This window comes from Drosophila takahashii, chromosome 2R, assembly GCF_030179915.1.
Source record: "Drosophila takahashii strain IR98-3 E-12201 chromosome 2R, DtakHiC1v2, whole genome shotgun sequence".
Taxonomy (NCBI): Eukaryota; Metazoa; Arthropoda; class Insecta; order Diptera; family Drosophilidae; genus Drosophila; species Drosophila takahashii.
The window spans coordinates 39,441,238-39,462,116 of NC_091679.1; the positions used below are offsets into that span (position 1 = coordinate 39,441,238).

Genomic DNA, 20,879 nt, shown 5'->3' on the forward strand with positions numbered 1-20,879 from the left:
GCCGCAGTTCCCATCATTTGCAGCTGGCCAAAGGCTGTCGCCACTTCGCTGCTGTGCGAATTTCCCCAGCCGTTGTCACTTTGGACAGACATGCGTGCATTTCGGGTATATTGGGAGTGAGCTTTGAATCTACCCATGTAAGTAATTAAAAATTGAAAGCATTAGGAAGTTTGTTTTGTAATAAAATGTCAACTATTGTTGATATATGCATTTTGGTTTTTGTTAAAAACAATATTCCACTTCAACTAGTCGAACTGTCTTTATTTATCAACATCATTTTAAAAATTTACTTAAATAAAATTGACACCCAAGCAGACCTTTGTTTGAATGTTGTTTAAATACTCCTTTTCAAATCTCGAATGGGAAGCAATTAAAATTTAACAAAAACATGAAGAAGCTCACAAAAACCCAGCTATGAGAAGATAAAAGCATTTTCCGCAGCTAATTTTATGCTTGCGTTTGTCTTATCCCTATTTTTGTATAGCCTATCAGGCTTTATTTAAGTAAAAATAAATAAAAGCATCAAGATGTGATTTTGCTTAGTAAAAGCGATTTTTTTATTTAAAGAAAAATTCCAAACTTTCTTTATCTATCGACTCACCGCACTAAAGTCGCACTAAAAGCAAATTGACACCCAAGAAGTCCTTTGTTTGAAAGTTGTATATCTACTATTATTTTTTTAAAATCTCAAATGGCAAGCCATAAAAATTAGACAAAAGCGTAGAAAAATCAGACAAAAACCTAACTGGGCGAAGAAAAAAACACAAAACATTTTCCCCAGCTAATTTTCAGTGCGTCTTTTGTTTTTATCCCTATTTCTGTAAGGCCTAACACGCTTTATTTAACACTCGCGGCTCTGAGCCCAAAATATTTATATATAAGCTTGAATCGGCAAAACAGAGAGTTGGGGAAACGCAGAGCGGCAAGCAAAACAAGTCATAAAGATAAAGAAAATTTATGGAGGCGGCAAGAGGCAAGCTTTGAGGGAAAAACAACAACTTTTTGGGGGCTGAAGCAGGGACAAAAGGATCCAGAAGCTGCTGGCAGAAAAAGCTGGGTAGTAGGAAAATTAGGTTAACGATTTTTCACTCTCGACTGCAGCAGAAGCACAGGAAAAACAAAGAATATGTTTCAGCAGCCAAACGGAATGAGGACTATCTGCTGTTTTTGTGACTGAGTTTTGCACAATTTACAGTTTGGCCCGTTACAGTTTAAAGTTATGGCCCCGCCCTTTGTCCAAAATGTCGCCTTTATCGCTAAACGATGCCTAAGTGAGGCTTCAATTCCCAACCACCCAGCCACCCACTCACCCGTTTTTCAGGACACATTAGCCGGAAACGACATCGATATCCCAGCCTTGGCATGTTCCCTTTTTTTTTGGGTTAATGGCCTCCTCCCCTTTTTGCGCTTTCCATTTCACTTTAAAGGCTGCCTAAGTCCACAGTTTGCGGTTACTTAAGAAGTCCTTTCTTCGCCCCTCGGCAGCCACAGCAAAATTAACAATCCCTACAATAAATTCCTGGGAAAAGCAGTAGGCGGTGGCAAATCGATACAAAAGTTATTTAGTTGTTTTTTTTATTTTTTGTTGTGGAAAAACATAAAATTAATTAAAATTAATTGCCGCAACATATTTGCCTTTGGTTTGCTTTCGGGTTTTTAAAACTTTTATTCGTTGTTCCAGGGAATTTGGTACTGTTGTTGTTTGCCTTTTGGCTTGAATTCTGTTCCAGCTTGTTACGAAAATATTTCAACAAGCTGCGCACACAAAATAAAACCCAAAATCGCATACAACAAAGGCGATGTGAGGTGAGTTCCTGGCAGCATGGTTTTGGGCCTGGGTATTGTGACCTACTTGGAGGTGTGCGGCATATGTTGTGGGCCAGCTCTTTGTGTTTGGGCCAAGTTGTGGCTGAAGGCATAGATAAGCTTCCTTCTCGCATTCAGCCTGATGAAGTGAGGTTTCATGGCCGACGCTGTGTGCCTGCCCAGAAGCCAGAAGTGAATTAGCTTCAGATTGGTTAAGTAATATTTATAGAAAAGGGGGGAATTCTGTGGAATTTAAGCCTTAGATTGCAGGAGTAGTATTTAGGAAAAAGGAATAAGGTGGGGGGAATTTTCGGTAGAAGTTTGCCTTCATGATTCAATAATTTTCTCATTTATTAGTAAGAAATGTTGATATTGATTTCAAATATTTATATGAAATATTTAAACAAATTAATACAAAATATTAAATTCTAAGAATCTATTCAGGAAAGACTAGTATTAAATATTTTGAGTTGATAGATTACTTTTTTATTTTACTATTTTTATAGAGTATTTAAGTAACGACTGAAATAAACATTCCTGCCCAGCTTCCGCCCCCATTTCCATTTCCCTTACCCGTTTGAGGTTTTTGCCTACCATATTGTTGATGTTATTTCTCTTTCATTTTTTCGTTATTGGAAATTGAATTCTGCTGCTGTTTTCCCTGGGTTTTTCTTGTTTTTTGTGGTCTATGCAGCTTGCGGCTTGCTGTTTTTGTTGCTGCTGCCACTGTTGTTTTGTATTTATATTTATTTCTTGTTTTGTTGCTCTTGGCTCGCTATTGGCGCAACTTTTGTGCGGCCTCAACCTCAACTTCGCTCTGTGAGGATCGCTGGTCAAGCATTTGCCTTATAAAATAGTTTATAAAGTATGGCAAGTATTTCCATTTGCAGGTTTAACACAGTTGTAAATGTTTTCTACCAAAAAAATAAATAAAAGTGGGTTAGAGGTTGCAGGTTGGTAGTTGGAAGGAAAAGGTAACTGCTTGTGTCGACCTGTTTCGTCCTTTGGCATGTCTAGCATTCTGTTTGCATTGCCAATGGCTGTTCGGTCTAGTAAATAACAACAAAGTCAGAAATTGCAGCTGCCTGTGCTCTGGTTTTTGTTGTTGTTGTTGTCTGGCAGTGCATAAATATGCTAAAAATGTAAATATTGCTTGAAAAATATTGCACAAGTAAGTCACGAATCGTATATACGTGAGTATATGTATTTGCTGGGATACAAGTCCGCTTTCTCCGCTGGCAATGCCCCCCTTTTTCATTTCGCTGGCATACCGAGCGTATGCGTAATATTTCACTCGCATCGATGCATTGATAAATATGCAAATCGAGAGCAATTTCATCGCAATTTTATCGAAGCTTTAATTAAAAGACAATCAAGGCGTCGAGGAATATGAAATATGTGTATAAGGTATTAAAGAAAAATGTGAAAAGCGAAATATTCAAAAGGTAAATTCGACTATCCTGTGATTTATTGCTTAATTTAAGCTTAAGCTGAAGTATTTAAGGAAAACATGAAAAGTATACTCAAAGCTTAGGGGAAAATTTTCGTAGCTATACTTGGCTTCTGTGTTATGCTTTTCCTATTATTTTATTTTTATTTTCTTTTTTTTTGTGCGTGTCTCGAGGGCGCAACGTGTAAACAAAAGTTTAGACTTTAGTGCGATAAGCGCTCCTGTGAGTGCTCATGTGTGTGTGTTTGTTTCTTTCGGTGTATGTGTGCAGACGCTGACAGTTTATATGGCAGCAAAGTTTCAAGAGTTTAGCCAACAAAACTGCCAAAGGAATTACATAAACATTGCGGACGGAAGAAAGGTAAAAGCGGGGGGCTGTGTTGAGAAAAGGCAGAAAGCAAAAGACAAGCCAAGCGGGCGCCTGATTACGAGTGGAAAACTCAACAACAAAAAACACAGCGGAAAAAAAACAAGATACTCTCCAACTTCAGGTTGGAGATGTCTACCTTCAACTTTGGCAACTTTGATTAAAAATTCCACTAATAAACAAACAAACCAAAGAGTATTCTTTTCACGTTGCTGCTTTAGTCCTTGAGAGCGCCATCTAGCGTTGACATGGCGCAAATACAATTGGACTCAAGATTTCTGAAATACTCTAACAAAGTAAGTTAAACTTAAGACACACAAATTACATTCTTAACCACCAACAACCTTAAAGGGAATATATTAAGATAATCATTTTTAAAAATATGTTAATTTTTCAAATTTGTAACCTAAATAATGAGAAATATTTAAATGTTAGAAATAAATAAGCACCCAGTTTTATACTTAAGAATTTAAACAGAAATCTATAAAGTTTTTTTGGTTTTCAAGTCATATAAGCCCTTTTTTTTATCACCATTGATTTTGAAATTTCACGAGACTCCAAGCTGAACAAAATGCTAATAAGTCTTACAAAAACCCTTTCTGGAAAACACAATCTCGATTCCCAACCGTTTCACCTCAATATGACAAAAGGGGGGTTGAGTGCGAGGGGGCTTTGGAAAACTTTGTGAGCTCAATAAACATTGCGTTTACCGAAAAAAAACTTTGTTACTTTCTACATATATATATTTATACCCGTTACTCGTAGAGTAAAAGGGTATACTAGATTCGTGCAAAAGTATGTAACAGGTAGAAGGAAGCGTTTCCGACCCTATAAACTATATATATTCTTGATCAGGATCACTAGCCGAGTCGATCTAGCCATGTCCGTCTGTCCGTCTGTCCGTCTGTCCGTCTGTCCGTCTGTCCGTCTGTCTGTCCGTCTGTCTGTCTGTATGAACGCTGAGATCTCAGAAACTATAAAAGCTAGAAGATTGACATTTTGCATGCAGATTCTAGGAGTTCCTACGCAGCGCAAGTTTGTTTCAAAAGGGTGCCACGCCCCCTCTAACGCCCACAATCGCTTATATACGATTTTTAAAATTTCAATATTTCGGAAAAGTAAAAATGCAGTTTTATGTTGTTTATCAATACCTATCGAAATGTAGAAGAAATTTTTTAAATCGGACCATTCGTTAAAAAGTTACGGCGGATCAAAGTTTTTATCTCCACCTCCTTCGCACTTCCTTTAGCTGAGTAACGGGTATCTGATAGTCGGGGCACCCGACTATAGCGTTCTCTCTTGTTTTTAGTTGCTGTTTGCACTGCACTCCTGTGTGGGTGCGTGCGCCTGTATGGGTGCCGCCATTTTGTTGTGTAAACTTGTTGGCGCGTCCAAAAGTTTTCAACCACCCACCCACTCACACACACACACACGTAAGACCCCTGCTTCTGCAGCCATTTTGTAAATTTCATGTGCATTATATTTGCAAATTTGCGTTGTTTATTTATGCGCGGCAATGCGCAGAGCACAGCGAACACAGAACATACAACATACAACACACACACACACACATGGCAAACAAGCTAACGCACACACTCACATGCAGCTGGGGAGCGTTATTTGCTCGTTTGTGGTTGTGCATAATGCACGAGTATTTTGTTGAACTTTGCTCTTTAATTGCAATTGCATTTTAAGCTGGAACAATACTCGAATTGTTTTATATGTTCTGTGTGCGAGTGTGTGCATGGATGTAATGTGCCCCTAAATAAATTTATTAATTAAATAAAGTTGCTAATTAAAGTTGGCCCCAGCACGTATCCGCCATGATAGCCAGGCCCCTGCATTTCCCACTTTCCTAATTGCATATTTAATGGGCAAAGCTTACCGTTTGACTTATTGATTGGCTTTCTCTTGTTGTTGTTTTTGTTCATCGTTGTTGCTTGTTTTGGATTTGTCCAAGGGTTCAACTGCTAATTAATTTTCACTTTGTCGCAATGCGAGAAATGGAAAAGTGTAAAAGGTAAATTGCATTCGGGGTCGGATCAAATGGGATCAAGTCAGGAGTGTAGCCATCCAGCTGTGTATATTGGATTGCAAAACAGCATTTGTGCGGTTGCCATATGCACTGATATGAGTTCTCTAGGGCTTATTAATCAACTATTTTATTCACACACAGCAAGTGGAGTGGCTTTGTGGGTTGCAAAACTGTTGCTTTCTGTTATAGTTTGCTCCTTTTTGCAAAAGCACATCCACTTCAATCAACGTTGATATAATCTTGATAGGTTTGCCTTTTAGCATTTTTAAAGGAAATATATGTATGAGCTAAATAAATAGATCGCATCACTAGAATAAAATAAAATCAAACAAATAAGTGATTTTTATTTAAATACTGTTTCTACTTTAATTGACGTAATCACATTACATTTGATCTACAAAATCAGTAATAAAATCAATTGCAACAAAAGTGTTTCAATTAATATTGCAGATTAAATCCGACGCTTCCCCATTTGATTTTAATATTTATTGTAAAATTCCTTTTAATGCCCTTCGAGTTGATTTCCTTGAAATAAATTTCATAGGAATTTTATTATGTTCAACTTTGCCGTGGCAACAGAATCTCTGTGTGCCTTTCTCCCAGGTCTTCCAGTTTGATGATTCTGCCTTGGTATTTGTTTTACAATTCTGTTCAATTATTTTAATGCAACAAATGTGTTGACGACAACACAAATTTCCAGTTAAATGTGGGACTTGAAGTGTCTGTGCATGTGCGTTCCATTTCAGTTTGTTTTTATGACTTTGGCTTATTGTCCTTAGCCGCTTTACGAGCCAAGCGCTGGGAATTGTGTCAGTAAAAAGGGAGGTGGGGAAGTGGGTGGCTGGGCATGAGTGACTTGTGAAATGTCGCTGACTTGCCGCAAGAAATCAATCAAAAACTGTGGCAAGTATAAAAGAAAAGGGAGCGAAAAAATAACAAAAGGCTCGGCACACGCGATGCTCATCAATTTGTGTGTCGTTCGGAGAGTGTCCTTGCATGCCTCTGTGTGTGTGTGTGAAGGATGAGCTTCTGTCAATGTGTGTGTCTATGTGCTAGCGTGGGTAATGTCTGGCTTTTGTGTTTGCTTAGTGCAGTGCAAACAAAGGACAATGCATTCAGTCCACAATCATTGGGCTCCTGCCTCTGCCTTCCTCCTTTCCGATTTTCCTATTCCCATATCCCCTCCTCCTCCTCAGTCTCCAGTTTTCCTTTTCGCTATTGCAGCCCAACATGACTGACACACTTTTCATGCTACAATAAGCCATTATAATGAATGTAGCCAGAAGTAAGCCAAAAACCCAACACACATTCCGTTTCAGTCAGCCGAAGGAGCAGGAAACAGGCAACAGGAAAAAAACATTTGGAAAATTGTTGAGAGGGGCAAAAGACTGGGAGGGTAATACCCTTAGGTGTTGAATTCAGGGAATTGTAAGGTGTATCTATAGATCTGCCATCTAACAAGCAGTCTAAATAGGCATTAAGGATATCGGCAAAATCAATACTTACCCTGCACATTTTGCAGGAGAGAAATCTTCAGTTGAAACAAGGCCACAGATTTCGATGCACAATCACTTAAATTAAAAGAATGTCTTTGATTTGAAAATAGAGATAGTTTGTCAGCCTCGGGGTTTTGAATAGCTTTACTAGTACTTTTTATTCTTTAATATTTTTAAAGGAATTTAAGGCCAAAAGAATTTGGTCTTGTAAAAAATTAATAAAAATAAATTTACAAACACAAAGGCAGTTGCTTAAATTCTCTAATACGATTAAATGCAAAATTCGTAAGCAAATAAATGATATATTAAAATAAAGAAAATATCGTAGCGGAAATGTTTTAAATGGGATTTATCAAACTACAAAAAATCCTAAGCAAAGGAAAGGCGTTTAGAAAACACTCACTTAACTCAAGACTCATTTTTTGAAATTATCCTCCGCCTGAAGCGTTGTCATCCCAAATAAAGCTGGAAAATGGCAAATAATTGGCACTGCAATTCGACACAGTGAGGCGTATGTCATAAGGACCATGTGCTACTGGACAAATGACAGATGGAGCCAGACAGATAAATAAGAGACCCAGTCTCCAGGAGGACGGCTGACAGGACAACTAAGTAAGCTAAGCAACCCTCATTTGTCACATGATTTTATAAACTGCTGTTGCTCCTCCGCTCGCCATTGAGATATAGGGCTCTTTACGCAGGCAAACAGGCATCTTGTTAGCTTGTTATGTTTTTGGTCAATTTCGTTTGTAATCCCCTCAGAGCCTCACGCAAACATTCGCCGGCTCATTGTGAGGGTGTCAATAGGAGATGAGATGAGGGGACTGAAGAGTAGAATAGACTGGGTAGGAAAATGGGGCCAAGTGACAAGTCTAAAGCCGGCTTTCTTGTTTGCCAACATAATTGGCCAGCTGATGGCTTCTGGCCCAGGCACATCTTGGCCTAATCCCGACATGTAGCTGCACGCATTAATTAACACAGATAAAGCTGAGAGGCAGCCACAAACTGCAACTAAAAATCCTTCAACCCTGCAGCCATTAGACTTAAAAGGGGCAACCTAGAAGGCTGACAATGAAACCGCACACTGGGAGAAATGTTGGGGTTAGTTGAAAATTCAGGGGGAGATGGGAGAAACTAAATAGTCGATGGTATAGAAAATCTGTTGATAAGTAAAATTTTTTAGTGAGTAATATTGGTCTAAAATTAATTTAGTAATTTAATTTAATTAGTTATATAATTGTTTTAAATTATTTCAACATTCTAAAATGTTTTTTGATAGTAAATACTATTTTCTCTGTGGTTATTGTGTATTATTTTATCTCCCTAGAGGTTCTAGATATTTATAACGAAACCACATATTATCATAATATTTAAAGCGATGCTCTGGTCTCCAAAACAAAGTCCTTAAGCCAGGACTTGGCAGATTTCCTATTCTCTTCATGTCTGCGGTTGGCCAAGGAACAAAAGTGGGAGGTGCGGTCGGTGGAGCCTGGAAATCTCCCACGTACTCAGTGTTGATGCTAGTGCCTTAACGAAATCTAGGTTACCACATCACAGGCAACATCAAGTTGACATTTTATCGGGAGTCGTGACTGCCAAGTTCCACTGGCAAATATGACAGAAATTACTATTAACAGGCAGTCGCATTCGCAGTTGCAGCTGCAGTCGCTCATACTCATTCGCATTCCACTTCCTTGGGTTTATTGAGCGCATGAGAAATTCAGCATTCTGCATCCAGCATATGCGGCGTATGCGTAATGTCACTGTGGGTGGGTGGCGTGTGTGTCTTAAGGCAAGGAGCTGCAGCTCCTGACATGTGACAATGTCAGAGATTTGGTTGTCCCCCAGCTCAGCTGCCTTTGTGCTGCTTTAAAATTCAGTTGCTATTCGCCGCCATATGAGCCAGCTAAAATTAGGTAAAATGCAAATATTTATTTAGCGTAAAATGATATTCGCATTATGTATACGCCAGGTGCGCGCTTCTATTATATTTTCCTGTGGCTCAATTTTTGTAATGTATTTATAGCGTGTCTGTCGACGTTTCGGGTTTTGCTATTTGCCTGGACTGACAAGCCAATTAAATTTGACATACATAATTAAGTGTGTGTGCTGCGTGAGCAGAAAGGCAAATAACAGACACAATCGCCGGGAGTGGGAAAAATTAATTTTTAATTAGCGGCCTGCTCAATAGATTGATATAGAGGGGATTATTAGGATGGCTGGATAAAGAGCTAATTTTAGAGCGAACGAGTGGTTAGAGTGGATATCAATCAAACTCGGCTTTCTAATTAAAGTTATTCATCACTGCTGATGGAAATATTAGAGTAAATTATACATTTCATTCGGAATTAATTGCCTTGCACTGCGGCCAGAACGGCATTCATTTTCCCACAGGAAAATTAAGCATTGATGAATTTCTGCTCTGAGGCCTGCTGACTTGCTGGGGGCTTAACATTTAAGCATCGGATATAACCGTAGCCGCACCACACACATATATATAGCATTCCATCAAACAGCACACGTGCTGACACACCCATTTCACTGGCTTTTCCTACCCGCTTTCCCCCTCCCCACCTCGTTTTCCTGCCTTTCAGCTGCTGCGTTAATCCTTCTCCTCTTGGCTTATTTATGTGTACTTTCCTTCTCTTATTTGGATTTTTAAGTTCTTTTCCTCTGTATTTTTCCGAGCGGTGAGAGACAATGCCTGCGCCGCCGGCGACTTAATGCCTCGGCTATTAAATTCAAATTTATTGCCTATAATTAAATTTTTTTCGTGACGGAAATCGCAGGAAATTGAGCATCCAGCCAAACGAAAACAAGCGCCCGAAAAAAGCCGGCGACTCGTAATTCATTTTTCGCACAGAAAAACCTGACAAAAGTCAATGCGTGTGCATGTGTGTGATTGTGTCCGTGTGGGTGAGATAGTGTGGGAAAAGTGTGTCAGCTGTGCGTCATAAATTGAATGAAATGTGTGTCATATTGGTTGGATTTATACATTTATTAATACCACTCCACACTCCACTCCCCCGAAGCATATTTTTCTGCCAATTAAAAAGCAATACGCTGGCGAAGGGAAAGTTTACCCATGACTAATAGCAGTTTGTTTTTGGCCAGCTGCCAGATTGCACTTTTTAGATATTATGTATCAATGTTATGTTATGCTTTCGGGCAAGGTTGCCGATTTTCAATTATGATATGAGCAGACACCGAAGATAGAGCAAAGGCAAGAGAGCTATTTTCCTTCGGCAAACAGGGCGGCAAACGGGGCGTATGCGCAATGTCTTTTCATTCGAATGCTAACTGAAATTTATGGGGCATACGTGGCATGCATTTATATTACGTGCCGTGCCATGCCGTGAGTCCTGCTTGGCAGTCATTTCCGCCAGCTTCGTGGCTGTTTTTGGCTTTTAATGTGCATAATTAAGCATTAATTACGCCCCCGCCATTCATCGCAGTAACCCAGAAATGGCTGTTTTTACAGCGCCCATTTATCTACCGCCCAGCAGAGATGTGCGATATGCGGTCGTTTAAGGAAGCCCCCTCATACCCCAAAACCCCAAACCACCGACAACTGACCGCGCGTCACCATATCGGGAAACCATTTGCACAATTTAAGCATTTAATTGCAAATTTATTATGCTCATTCTGTAATTGATTGAGCGTTGCGTTCGGTTTATGTGCATGTGCTTATATTTTGTGGATTTGTCTGGGAAAGCGAAAGCAAAAGCAGCTGAAGGTGACCAGCTGTGGTCGGCTGACCTTTATTTATGTGTAGAAAAGGCCTATTTTAATGCCTGTCAGGTTACAGTGGAAAATCTCAGGGACAAATTATTTTGGTAATATCTTTTAGATAATAAATATCTTACCTAAAAGCAGTGTTTAATATTTGTTTACATTTTTTTTACCCACTTTAATCTTTAATTTTAACATGAACGACATTAACGAGACGGCTACAGAGTTTCTACACCCAAAAAAAACTTGATATGAAACGATGATCAATTTGATATTATGTGGTATTATTTTTTGACTTGATAGGCGGTTGCATGGTACGATATGCGTATAAATCCCACAAATTTACCATATGCATATCGATTTGATTCCGGCGTGTTTTTTTGTGTGTACTGCATTTAATTCCTTTATTGATGTGGGTCCTATGTATGCAAAATCTATCGGCATGTTGAAGCAGGGAACATGGAAACTCGTTTGGCATATTTGACACAGTTTCCCGGAGTCAATTTATTAGCTCGATTCCTCCACCGCCCCGACATGCAGGTAAATCTGCTAAAAACCCGAGAAACTTTTCAGAAATTCTCCTGCATACGACGCCCTCGCACCTTTTTCGGCAACTTTGTCCCAATCCATTGGACAGCAGCAGTGACCCGAGAGTCTGCTACAGAACTTGTCAATTACCCAGAGTGCCGGGCAGGTGGAGGAACGGAACGGAAAGTGTGCCAGCGAATAAATAATATTTCATTTGACATAGTTCCCATTTTTCAGACAGCGAGGGAAAAAGAAAATATAATGAAAACGCAGTGCTGAATGCCAGCGGCAAAGTTGAAAAGGCAAAGAATATGCTTTGTAGTTTAGTCTTTCATTAGCTGCCGTCGCCCATCATCGTCACGGGCTGTTGTCAAAGAAGTCCGCCGTCTTACACTCGCAGCAAAAAGTTGTAAATTAAAAATGCGCCCGCAGAGAGCGGGGAAAACTAATAAATAAGCTGGCTGCAAAGCGGAAAAGAAACGAAATGAAAAGCGCAAAAGGAAAATATCTCCGAATGAAATGGCAGATGAAAGAAGACAAAGGGGAAAAAGTGGCACAAGTGGCATGTTGCAATGTTAATTGAAGACAAATAAGAGCCGACGGAGGGCCGTTGGTGTTGAGGTTACTCGATGAGGCCGAGGCAGAGATCCTGAGGCCGCTGCCTCCAAAGAGTAGGAGTATGCAAACGAAAAGCCGCAGCCACAACATCAAAGGCTACTGCAGCCGAGGAGGTTGGTGGTGGTGCCTCTGATGGCGGCTCTATAGGTGCTGCCTCTCGGTTGCCCTGTGGGTGGGTGGCTCTTCGTGTGACAGTCTGCAAAGACCCGGGTGACTTTGAGGCCCAGCGCGAACTGGAGCGCAGCAGTTTTAAATTACTTGCGGCCTGGGCGAAAGGAAAAAGGAGTAAATATAGAGCGGAAGTTGGCAGGCTAAAAGGGAAAAGGGTGAGCTAACTTTATCCAGGAGCTAATGAAATAGATGAAACTATGGCAACTTGATTATCAGGGAAACTAGGTGCTCTAAAATTAGATAATTTAAATTAAGTTATTTAATAATAATATTTATTATTAACATTTAAATAAATTATTTTAAAATTAAGGTCTTACAAAAAAACTTTTCCTTTTAACATAAAGAAATAACGGAACAAATTTGTATTTATTTCTTAGGATATTAATGGGTGTTTTCTAAAAATATTGATACAATTTAACAAAATGAAAAACATATCTGTTTCTTAGGAAATTAAGAGGGGTATAAAAATGTTGGAACAATTTTGTTTAAATATTTCAATTTAAATTTAAGGCCTAGTACTCACTTCAATCGAAAAGCCTACGAAATGAAAATCTCCATACAAAATTTTGAACACGAAATTTTCCGCCTGTCATTTTTGTATAGAAATTTTCGTCTCGTTGGCTTTTTGATTGAAGTGAGTACTAGGCCTAAAGTAAAAGTATTTGTATACAAAACATTGACTGAATTTCTAAACATAGAGTTCTAAAAGTGCAATTACTGAACTGGTAAATATTTAATTTCCTCTCAATTTAAAGTACTCCTCTTAATTATTTTCCACCAAACATTGATATATTTTCCCTCTGACGCATTACATTCCTTCCCGTCAACCGAAAACCCCCTTCATTATTGCCACTCCTTTGCATACGTTTAAGTATTTTCCCAATTTCCCATTCCCATCCCATTTTTCCCATTTCCCATGGCAACCATTTAACGCTCATCTCTTTGGCTGGAAAAATGTCGCTTTAATTCGATGCTCGCCTCTGCGTTGCGTATACGTAATCTGCCACTTAAGTTGACACCATTTCAAACAGTTGAAAAGCTCTTGGTGAATCTTCAAAGGGGAGAGGGGAGGGATAAGGTTGAAAACGGGAAGTGACAACGAGCTGCTAAATTGCAAATATTTGCAAATTTTCAGCATTTCTTTCTGTTCGGTTGTGAAAGCTCATTAAATTTTAATGACTCGCCACTGATGAGCTCCGTTCTGGTTTCTGGTTCCATTTCGCCCGCAGGTCGCACCCACAATGCCAACTATGCACTGTACCACATCGGACAGCCGGCGACGGCGGCTGTCAAACAGTTTGCGGAATCGGGTCGAACGGATCTGCTGGACAGCAATGCCGGCGAGCAGCAGCAGATGCAGATGCAGTTCCAGACGGGGAAATCCCCGTCAGGTGGGACCAGCAGCAGCAGCACCGCTACTTTCAACACCACATCCACAGCCACCGGCGGTGGCACCACCAACACCGAGAGAAGCGTGTTCGACGAGTTCAGCATGCCGGCGATTCCACTGGGCGCCGGACGCAGCGAGGCAAAAGTGTTTGTCGACAGCAATCACAGTCTGGTCTCGCTAATGACACGCATTGTTCCCTCGCCGGATTGGTTCATCGGCGTGGATTCGTTCGAGGTGAGAACATGCTCCGCAAAATCACAAAAATCATAGCCTTCAAAAGGCACACAGACCACGAATAGCCATTCATTTTCTATGGGGAAGAAAGAGTGATGGCAAAAAGTAGATAGCGCCAATATAAATCTCCAAAATGAATATAACGATTTTTGTTAGATTTTTTAAAGTTTATAAAGCCATTCAGTGCAGTTTTTTAGGGTCACTTAAAATTAATTTTATAGCCATTTGATTTTTTCTTATTTAACCTTGGAGTTTTTCAATTTATAATATTTTACACATTTCATTACCTTTTTAATTAACACAAACAAAATTTAATATTCAAGCAAATATATTGCCCTGCCTATCAAGGCAATTTTAAATTGATTTCTGTCACCTAACAAATTTATACACAAATAATGTATGGCCTACAGCCTTTGTTGCTCAAAAAGGTTATTATTTCTGTTCACTAATTGAAATTATTCAATATTATGTCAGGCTAATAGTTACATAATTGCATTGTTATTGAATTTTTTAATTAACTCACTTCTTATTATACCCTTGCAGAGGGTATTATGATTTCAGTCAGAAGTTTGCAACGCAGTGAAGGAGACGTTTCCGACCCCATAAAGTATATATATTCTTGATCAGCATCACTAGACGAGTCGATCTAGCCATGTCCGTCTGTCCGTCTGTCCGTCTGACCGTCTGTCCGTCTGTCCGTCTGTCCGTCTGTCTGTTTCTACGCAAACTAGTCTCTCAGTTTTTGAGCTATCGGGATGAAACTTTCCCAAAAGTCTTCTTTCTATTGCAGGTAGTATATATGTCGGAGCCGACCGGATCGGACAACTATATCTTATAGCTCCCATAGGAACAATCGGAAAAAAAAAAACTTTAAAAAATTCTAACTTCGGTGTTTTTTGAAATATTACCTTCTACTTTTGGGGATGTTATTTTTTTAATATTTCTGAATTTCGAATTAATTATTTAAAAAATCGGACTACTATATCATATAGCTGCCATAGGAACGATCGGAAAATTAATGGAAAAGTAATAGGAAATAAATTCTAGCTTCTTTGGTTTTTGTTGTATTATCTTCTACTCTAGAATATGACTCTTTTTAAATATTTCCGAATTTCAATTTTAATTTTATCGAAATCGGACGACTATATCATATAGCTGCCATAGGAACGATCGGAAAATTAATGGAAAAGTAATAGGAAATAAATTCTAGCTTCTTTGGTTTTTATTGTATTATCTTCTACTCTAGGATATGACTCTTTTTAAATATTTCCGAATTTCAATTTTAATTTAATCAAAATCGGACGACTATATCATATAGCTGCCATAGGAACGATCGGAAAATTAATGGAAAAGTAATAGGAAATAAATTCTAGCTTCTTTGGTTTTTATTGTATTATCTTCTACTCTAGGATATGACTCTTTTTAAATAATTCCGAATTTCAATTTTAATTTGATCAAAATCGGACGACTATATCATATATCTGTCATAGGAACCATCGGAAAATTAATGATAAATATTAGAAAATTGAACATTTTTGCGATTTGTTAATTAATAGGAATGATCTGCAAGGGTATATAAGCTTCGGCTGGCCGAAGCTAGCTTCCTTTCTTGTTTTTCTTTTCACTCTTTTAAATCAATTACAATTTACTGGGCGATTATTTTAGCCTAGGGTCTGCTTCACAAATTTTTTATCATAGGCAAACAAAAACTATTATTTTAAAGGTCTTCCTTTTTTAATTGGTACTTACCTAGGGTCTGCTTCACAAATTGTTTATCATTGGCAAACAAAAACTATTATTTTAAAGGCCTTCCTTATTTAATTGGTACTTACAAACGCTTTTGATAAATAACTTTTTAAAAATACAAGTAAAATTTTCTTAGGAAACACATTTGTGAAAACTCAAGAGTCCTGAAAATACCTTTAAATTTCCCTCATCTTTTAGCTCTGCGTGGGGGGCTCCTGGATCGATACGGTGACCGTTGAGCTGGATCCCTTGGATGCGGGCACGGATAATGGCTTCACCTTCACGGCGCCCAACTGGCCAACGGCTCCTCAGGGCGTCATCTATCGGATCACCTCCCGTTATCCTGGTCATCCGGCGGGTAGCTTTTATTATCCGAAGAGCAAGCGATTGCCGCCCATCGCCACGTTCCAGTTTATCAAGGTGAGTGCACGGCAAACGATTCCCTGACCCCTGGCCGAAATAAAAAAAAAGGTTAAACAAGTTAATTAACAGCAAATTAGCAGTCAAAATGCCTTTTTCCCCACTCGGAAAACCCTAATGACTTTTTCCCAAAAAACAAAAAAATACAGAGCGAAAAAATCAAAGTGCTAATGAGCCATTAGCATTACAATGGCGTCAACAGCATCTACCACACTCGCACACATTAACAAACCAGACACTTTTCTCGCCATGCAAACATGTGTAATGGCCGTGCGTGTTTCTCTGTATTCGTTTATGTGTGGAATTGTGAGACGGTGTGCGTGCGAAGGGCGTATTCCCTTGGCTGCGTGTTAATGCGCTTTATAAATCAGTTGAGTTCGCAGCTTGAATCCGGGCGAAAAAAAGAACGCACGAAATACGAAATGGCCAGCGAAAAAAATACCGGAAATAATGCTAATTACCTTATAATTATTAGGGCATGAGTTCCGTGGGCATGCAAATGTGTGTGTTAAGAGGAAATGTAAACAAATTAAAGCATTTTGACACGGGCAAAGAAATTTATATTGTACGATTTCATAGCATACATTTAGGGGGCAATTAAATATGCACAATTTTAAATTGTTATCGAATTATAATTTATTTTATGGAATTAAGAATGACAGAGGAAATTCTCTAATAATTCTTTTGAAAACTCTCGATGAATTTGCATTATTAGTATTATGAATTTTAAAACGCATTTCATAATGCACTTTAATGTGTATTTAATAGAAAGTTATTGAATTAGAAATTGCATTTATGCAAATTATAAACAAATTAATTGCGTTATTAGCTGAATTTTATGGTGGAAATTAGTAGAACAAGCGCCGAGCTTAATAGAAATTCAAAATATATTAGCAAGGCAAATAATATGGTTGGTTTAGATTAAAATTTAAATATTTAAAGATGAACAAATTGTTGGTTTAAGACTATAAATTATTACAAATTATACTTCATTACATTTCGTATTCAATTATTTATTTAACATTTACTGATTGAATTGCCATACTGAAGCCCAGAAGCCTTAAGGATAATTTCACTTATCCTTGTAGAAGCACAGCCGTTTTTGCCATTGTTTTCAAGCGCTGCAATAAACATTATTCTGCACTCCTTAATAAATGCCAATCCATTAGGCCTGCCAGACACAAAGGACAAAGGCAGGACCTCCGCCAACCGGCAGTGCAACAAAGAACCCTCGTCGGCAGTAAAAACGCCCCAATAGAGCGGCGTAAGGATACATTCAGAGGGAGAAAGAGAGAGGGAAGAGGGAGGGAGTCGACGGGCAGGAATTCGAGCATTGTAATTATATTGCTGGACATCCAAGACATCCAGAAAGTGGCGCACTTACGGCTACAATGCCTTGGGTCGCTCATCAAAATTGCTTTTATGTGTGTGGCCGAAGGAAGCGGCCATAAAATTTATGCCTCGGGCTCTACGTCCCCGCCTTCCATCGCCAGATGTTTCGACTACGTTTGCATAGTTTATTTCATAGGGGCAGTTTATATGTGGATATATATAGAAATGGGGAATTGCTACGTGGACATGGACGAGTGGGCGTGGCTGCCCACTGTACGTGCGGTCATTATTCTTTATTTGTTGCTTGGAGCTCTGTGCCCATTGTTGCTGCAGCTCGTATTATTGTAACGCCTTTTTGACACTACTAATTTTAGTTTTATTTTCTAGGCTTTTCGGAGGAGGCGTGTGAAAGCGTCTACTCCTTTTGGAGGCGTTTCTGGTGGGGTCCTTTAGCTGGATGGTGGCGTTAAGATTAGAAATTAGTTTGGGATTTGTAACTCAGTTATTGGTTTTGATAAATTTAAAGGGAAATTGAATTTTTGTTATTTATTTAAAAGCAATTAGAAAAATTAATTTTTTTGTTTGCTTATTTAATGATTTTTGATATATTTTAAATAAATTAATATTATTAAATTATACTTTTAATTAAATTTGTTAAGGCTTTTATATTCACACATCTTTGAGTGGTCAGCAAATCGTTTTTCATGCTCTTAAGCTTTTAGTAGAACTTCTTCCCCAGGGCAATCAAAGTTAGCATTAGTGAAACTAAAAGTCTGCCATTTTATTATTGCCCGAAATACCCAAGGCTGTCGACTTTTGTTTATGGCCAACAGAATGGAAAGTTATTTACTTATATGCGTTATTTTATGGCCAGCACATGTCTCAGGTCCTAGTGTAATTATGTGTTGATTTGCTTCCCTTACAATCGCCCAACAGCTGGGGGTAGTTGGGCATTAAATTCTTAAATTCTGGGCCCCGAAACCAAATCGCTGGAATATTTGTGTGTCATTTAGTGAATGGCAAAAGGCACGTAATCTCGGCAGCCGGGAATGCTGAGGGTTTCACTCGCCGTCTGGGTAATCCACAAGGAATTTCACAGTTTTTCCAGGCCCCTCACCCTCTCCCATTCCCATCCCCTTCCGCGTTCTAGCTTTTTGTGTGTGCTGGATTATTGTGTATTTTAATGCCACCAAAGCAACACGCGGCTCTTCTGTATTGTTTTCTTTTTTCCCGGATTTTTTGTTTGTTTATTTTTTTGTTGTGCCTTAGATTTTATTCGCTTTTTTTCGCTGTGGTTGTTGGCGCCGCTGTCGACGCATTTGCAGAATGTAGGAACCCGAAAGGTAGACCAAGATAAGCCACCCAGAAGCGGAGGGGACAACAATAACAATGCGTATTGTGTATAGAAAATGACAGCGGCCCAAACAAATAAATTAAAATGCGCGACAGCGCACCAAACAAAGTTTTTCATACTCTTGACAGGTCTGTGGAAAGTGGGGTATATTGATTTGAAGGACTTTTTCGGAGGGACAAGATAAATTAGACATTTTTGGTATGAGTTTTTTCATTAAAAATAAAATACATTTTGAAGAAATTAGTTTAGTTTATTAAATTAAATACACTGTATTTGTTTCTACGTATTTAAGGAAGTATTAATTTTTTTTTTTAAGAATTTTAGAAGTTTGAAATAATTTGATAGTTACTAAATTACATTAAATGGTATTTATTTGTATTGGAGGTTTTCTTTTACATAGTATTTTCCATGAGTTACTTGATTTCTAACCCAAATCCAGATAGCTTTTCGTACCCTAACATTCCTTTGGGGCTTCGTGACCATTCCATACGACGGCTGCACCCCTGTGGCTGTGTCAATATTTGCCACAAATTGAAATTAGCAGCGCGTTAAGAGCACCTGTACTCCCTTGCATGGTCCTTGCCCGGCATTCCGCATCCTCCACACCGAGTTGCTGATGCCGGGCACATAATCCCCGTAAATTAATATGCTGCACATGTGTCTGGAACCCGGGGACTAACATACCAAACCCCCCATCCTCTGCCTTTCAGCTGAAGGAATACGAACTGAGCGAGGTGTTCAACATTGCCGAGGACGATCGCAAGTACGAGACGGTCCAGACCCAAACGCACCTGGATGCCGAGCACAATCACGTGGAGATGAACAACGAGTTGTCCGCCAGCATCGAACGGGAGCGGCAAACGGAGCAGCAACAGTTGCAGCAGAATGACGACGAGAGGCAGCGAATCCGGTCCCAGCTGCTGGCCAAAATGAATCCCATGTAAGTGCTGCAAATGTGCCATAAGCTAGGAGTAAGAACCAGAAAGAATTCCAATATTGCAGGAATGTAATTTGCAAAAAGAAACTTTTAATAGGGTAAATATCCCACAAAGGTAGCACTAATAAAAGGTTCTGTTTGTTTAGAAAACTTTTTTGCCAATTGCAATTGGCTTCATGCAACATTGTTCTGCAACAAGCTAAGCAAACCAAAAAGAATTAAGTTACTCTTAGGTTTCGGACCACTAAATAGTTTTGAAATTTGCAATGTTTTTAATATTATAAAAAGTTAAACCACTTACACTTAATTGAATAAAAAGTTTACTGTATAAAAAAGTAGCTTTTTCTTAGCGTGCATTAATCGCTGCCTTATTTATAGCACTTGGCTAAATGGCAACATTTTTAAATAAGTTGTAAAGATATGCCGTCAGATTCAGTATAAATTATATATTTATAAAAAATTACCTAAGCGCTACGTTCTTTAAGTTTAAACTAATATTTTTAATTGACTAAAATACTACAGTTCAAGGTTTTTGAACGTCTAGGTCAAATTTTCAGCCTTCCAAATGTGTAAAAAAAAGTTAAGCCAACAATAAACAAAAAAGTGTAAAAAAGTGTTATCTTATAATAATCGAATGACAAAAACAAATGATTAATCAATAGATATGGCCGAGTTTCCTTACCATGTTACCTTTGGGTGACTGTTTAAAATAACGAAGAAGTAGAAAACGTTTTCATTAAACGCCTAGCAAACGTCTTCCACTGTTTTGGGCCAAGAGTAAGCTTTAAATGCCACGTTTCGTATACGTAATCTGTTTTGGAGTGCAGAAAGCGCTTCAATTGGCCCTATTTAACATATGCGTAAAGTGCTTACCCCGTAACTCAAGTCCAACAACTACTTTCAACACTCCCACATTCACATATTTAAAGCAACGTGCCAGGCCCCGAGCTGTTGGAAAAACATTGCGAGTGGGCGAGGGCGAGTGGGTGGAAGGAAAACAGCTTTCTGGCACACTTCAAAGCACATTACACCACTTTGGAGGCGTCATTTTAAGGGAGGGGTTGGGTTCTTTGGTCTAAGGAACTAAAGAACTAAAGAGCCGAAGGAGAGTGGCCCGAGTGGCACGTACCTGGGTAATGCTGCATCTTTAAAAAGCCGCCCTATTCCTGCCTGGGATCCCCGAAAACTCCGTACGGGGAAAACTACAACTAATCCCTGCTAACAGTTCCAGTTCCGAACTCATCCCGCATCCCCATCGCTGTC

At 39.0% G+C, this 20,879-nt stretch overlaps 1 protein-coding gene across 1 annotated transcript in view; it reads left to right on the top strand.

Moving 5' to 3' along the window:
- mspo (M-spondin) overlaps window positions 1-20,879 on the top strand; it is a 48,656-nt gene that overhangs the window by 20,294 nt on the left and 7,483 nt on the right. The window contains exons 2-4 of the mRNA XM_017149279.3: window positions 13,433-13,827; window positions 15,772-15,993; window positions 19,390-19,619. Of these exons, the coding sequence (XP_017004768.2) occupies window positions 13,433-13,827; window positions 15,772-15,993; window positions 19,390-19,619 (847 nt within the window). The remainder of the gene's footprint in view (window positions 1-13,432; window positions 13,828-15,771; window positions 15,994-19,389; window positions 19,620-20,879) is intronic.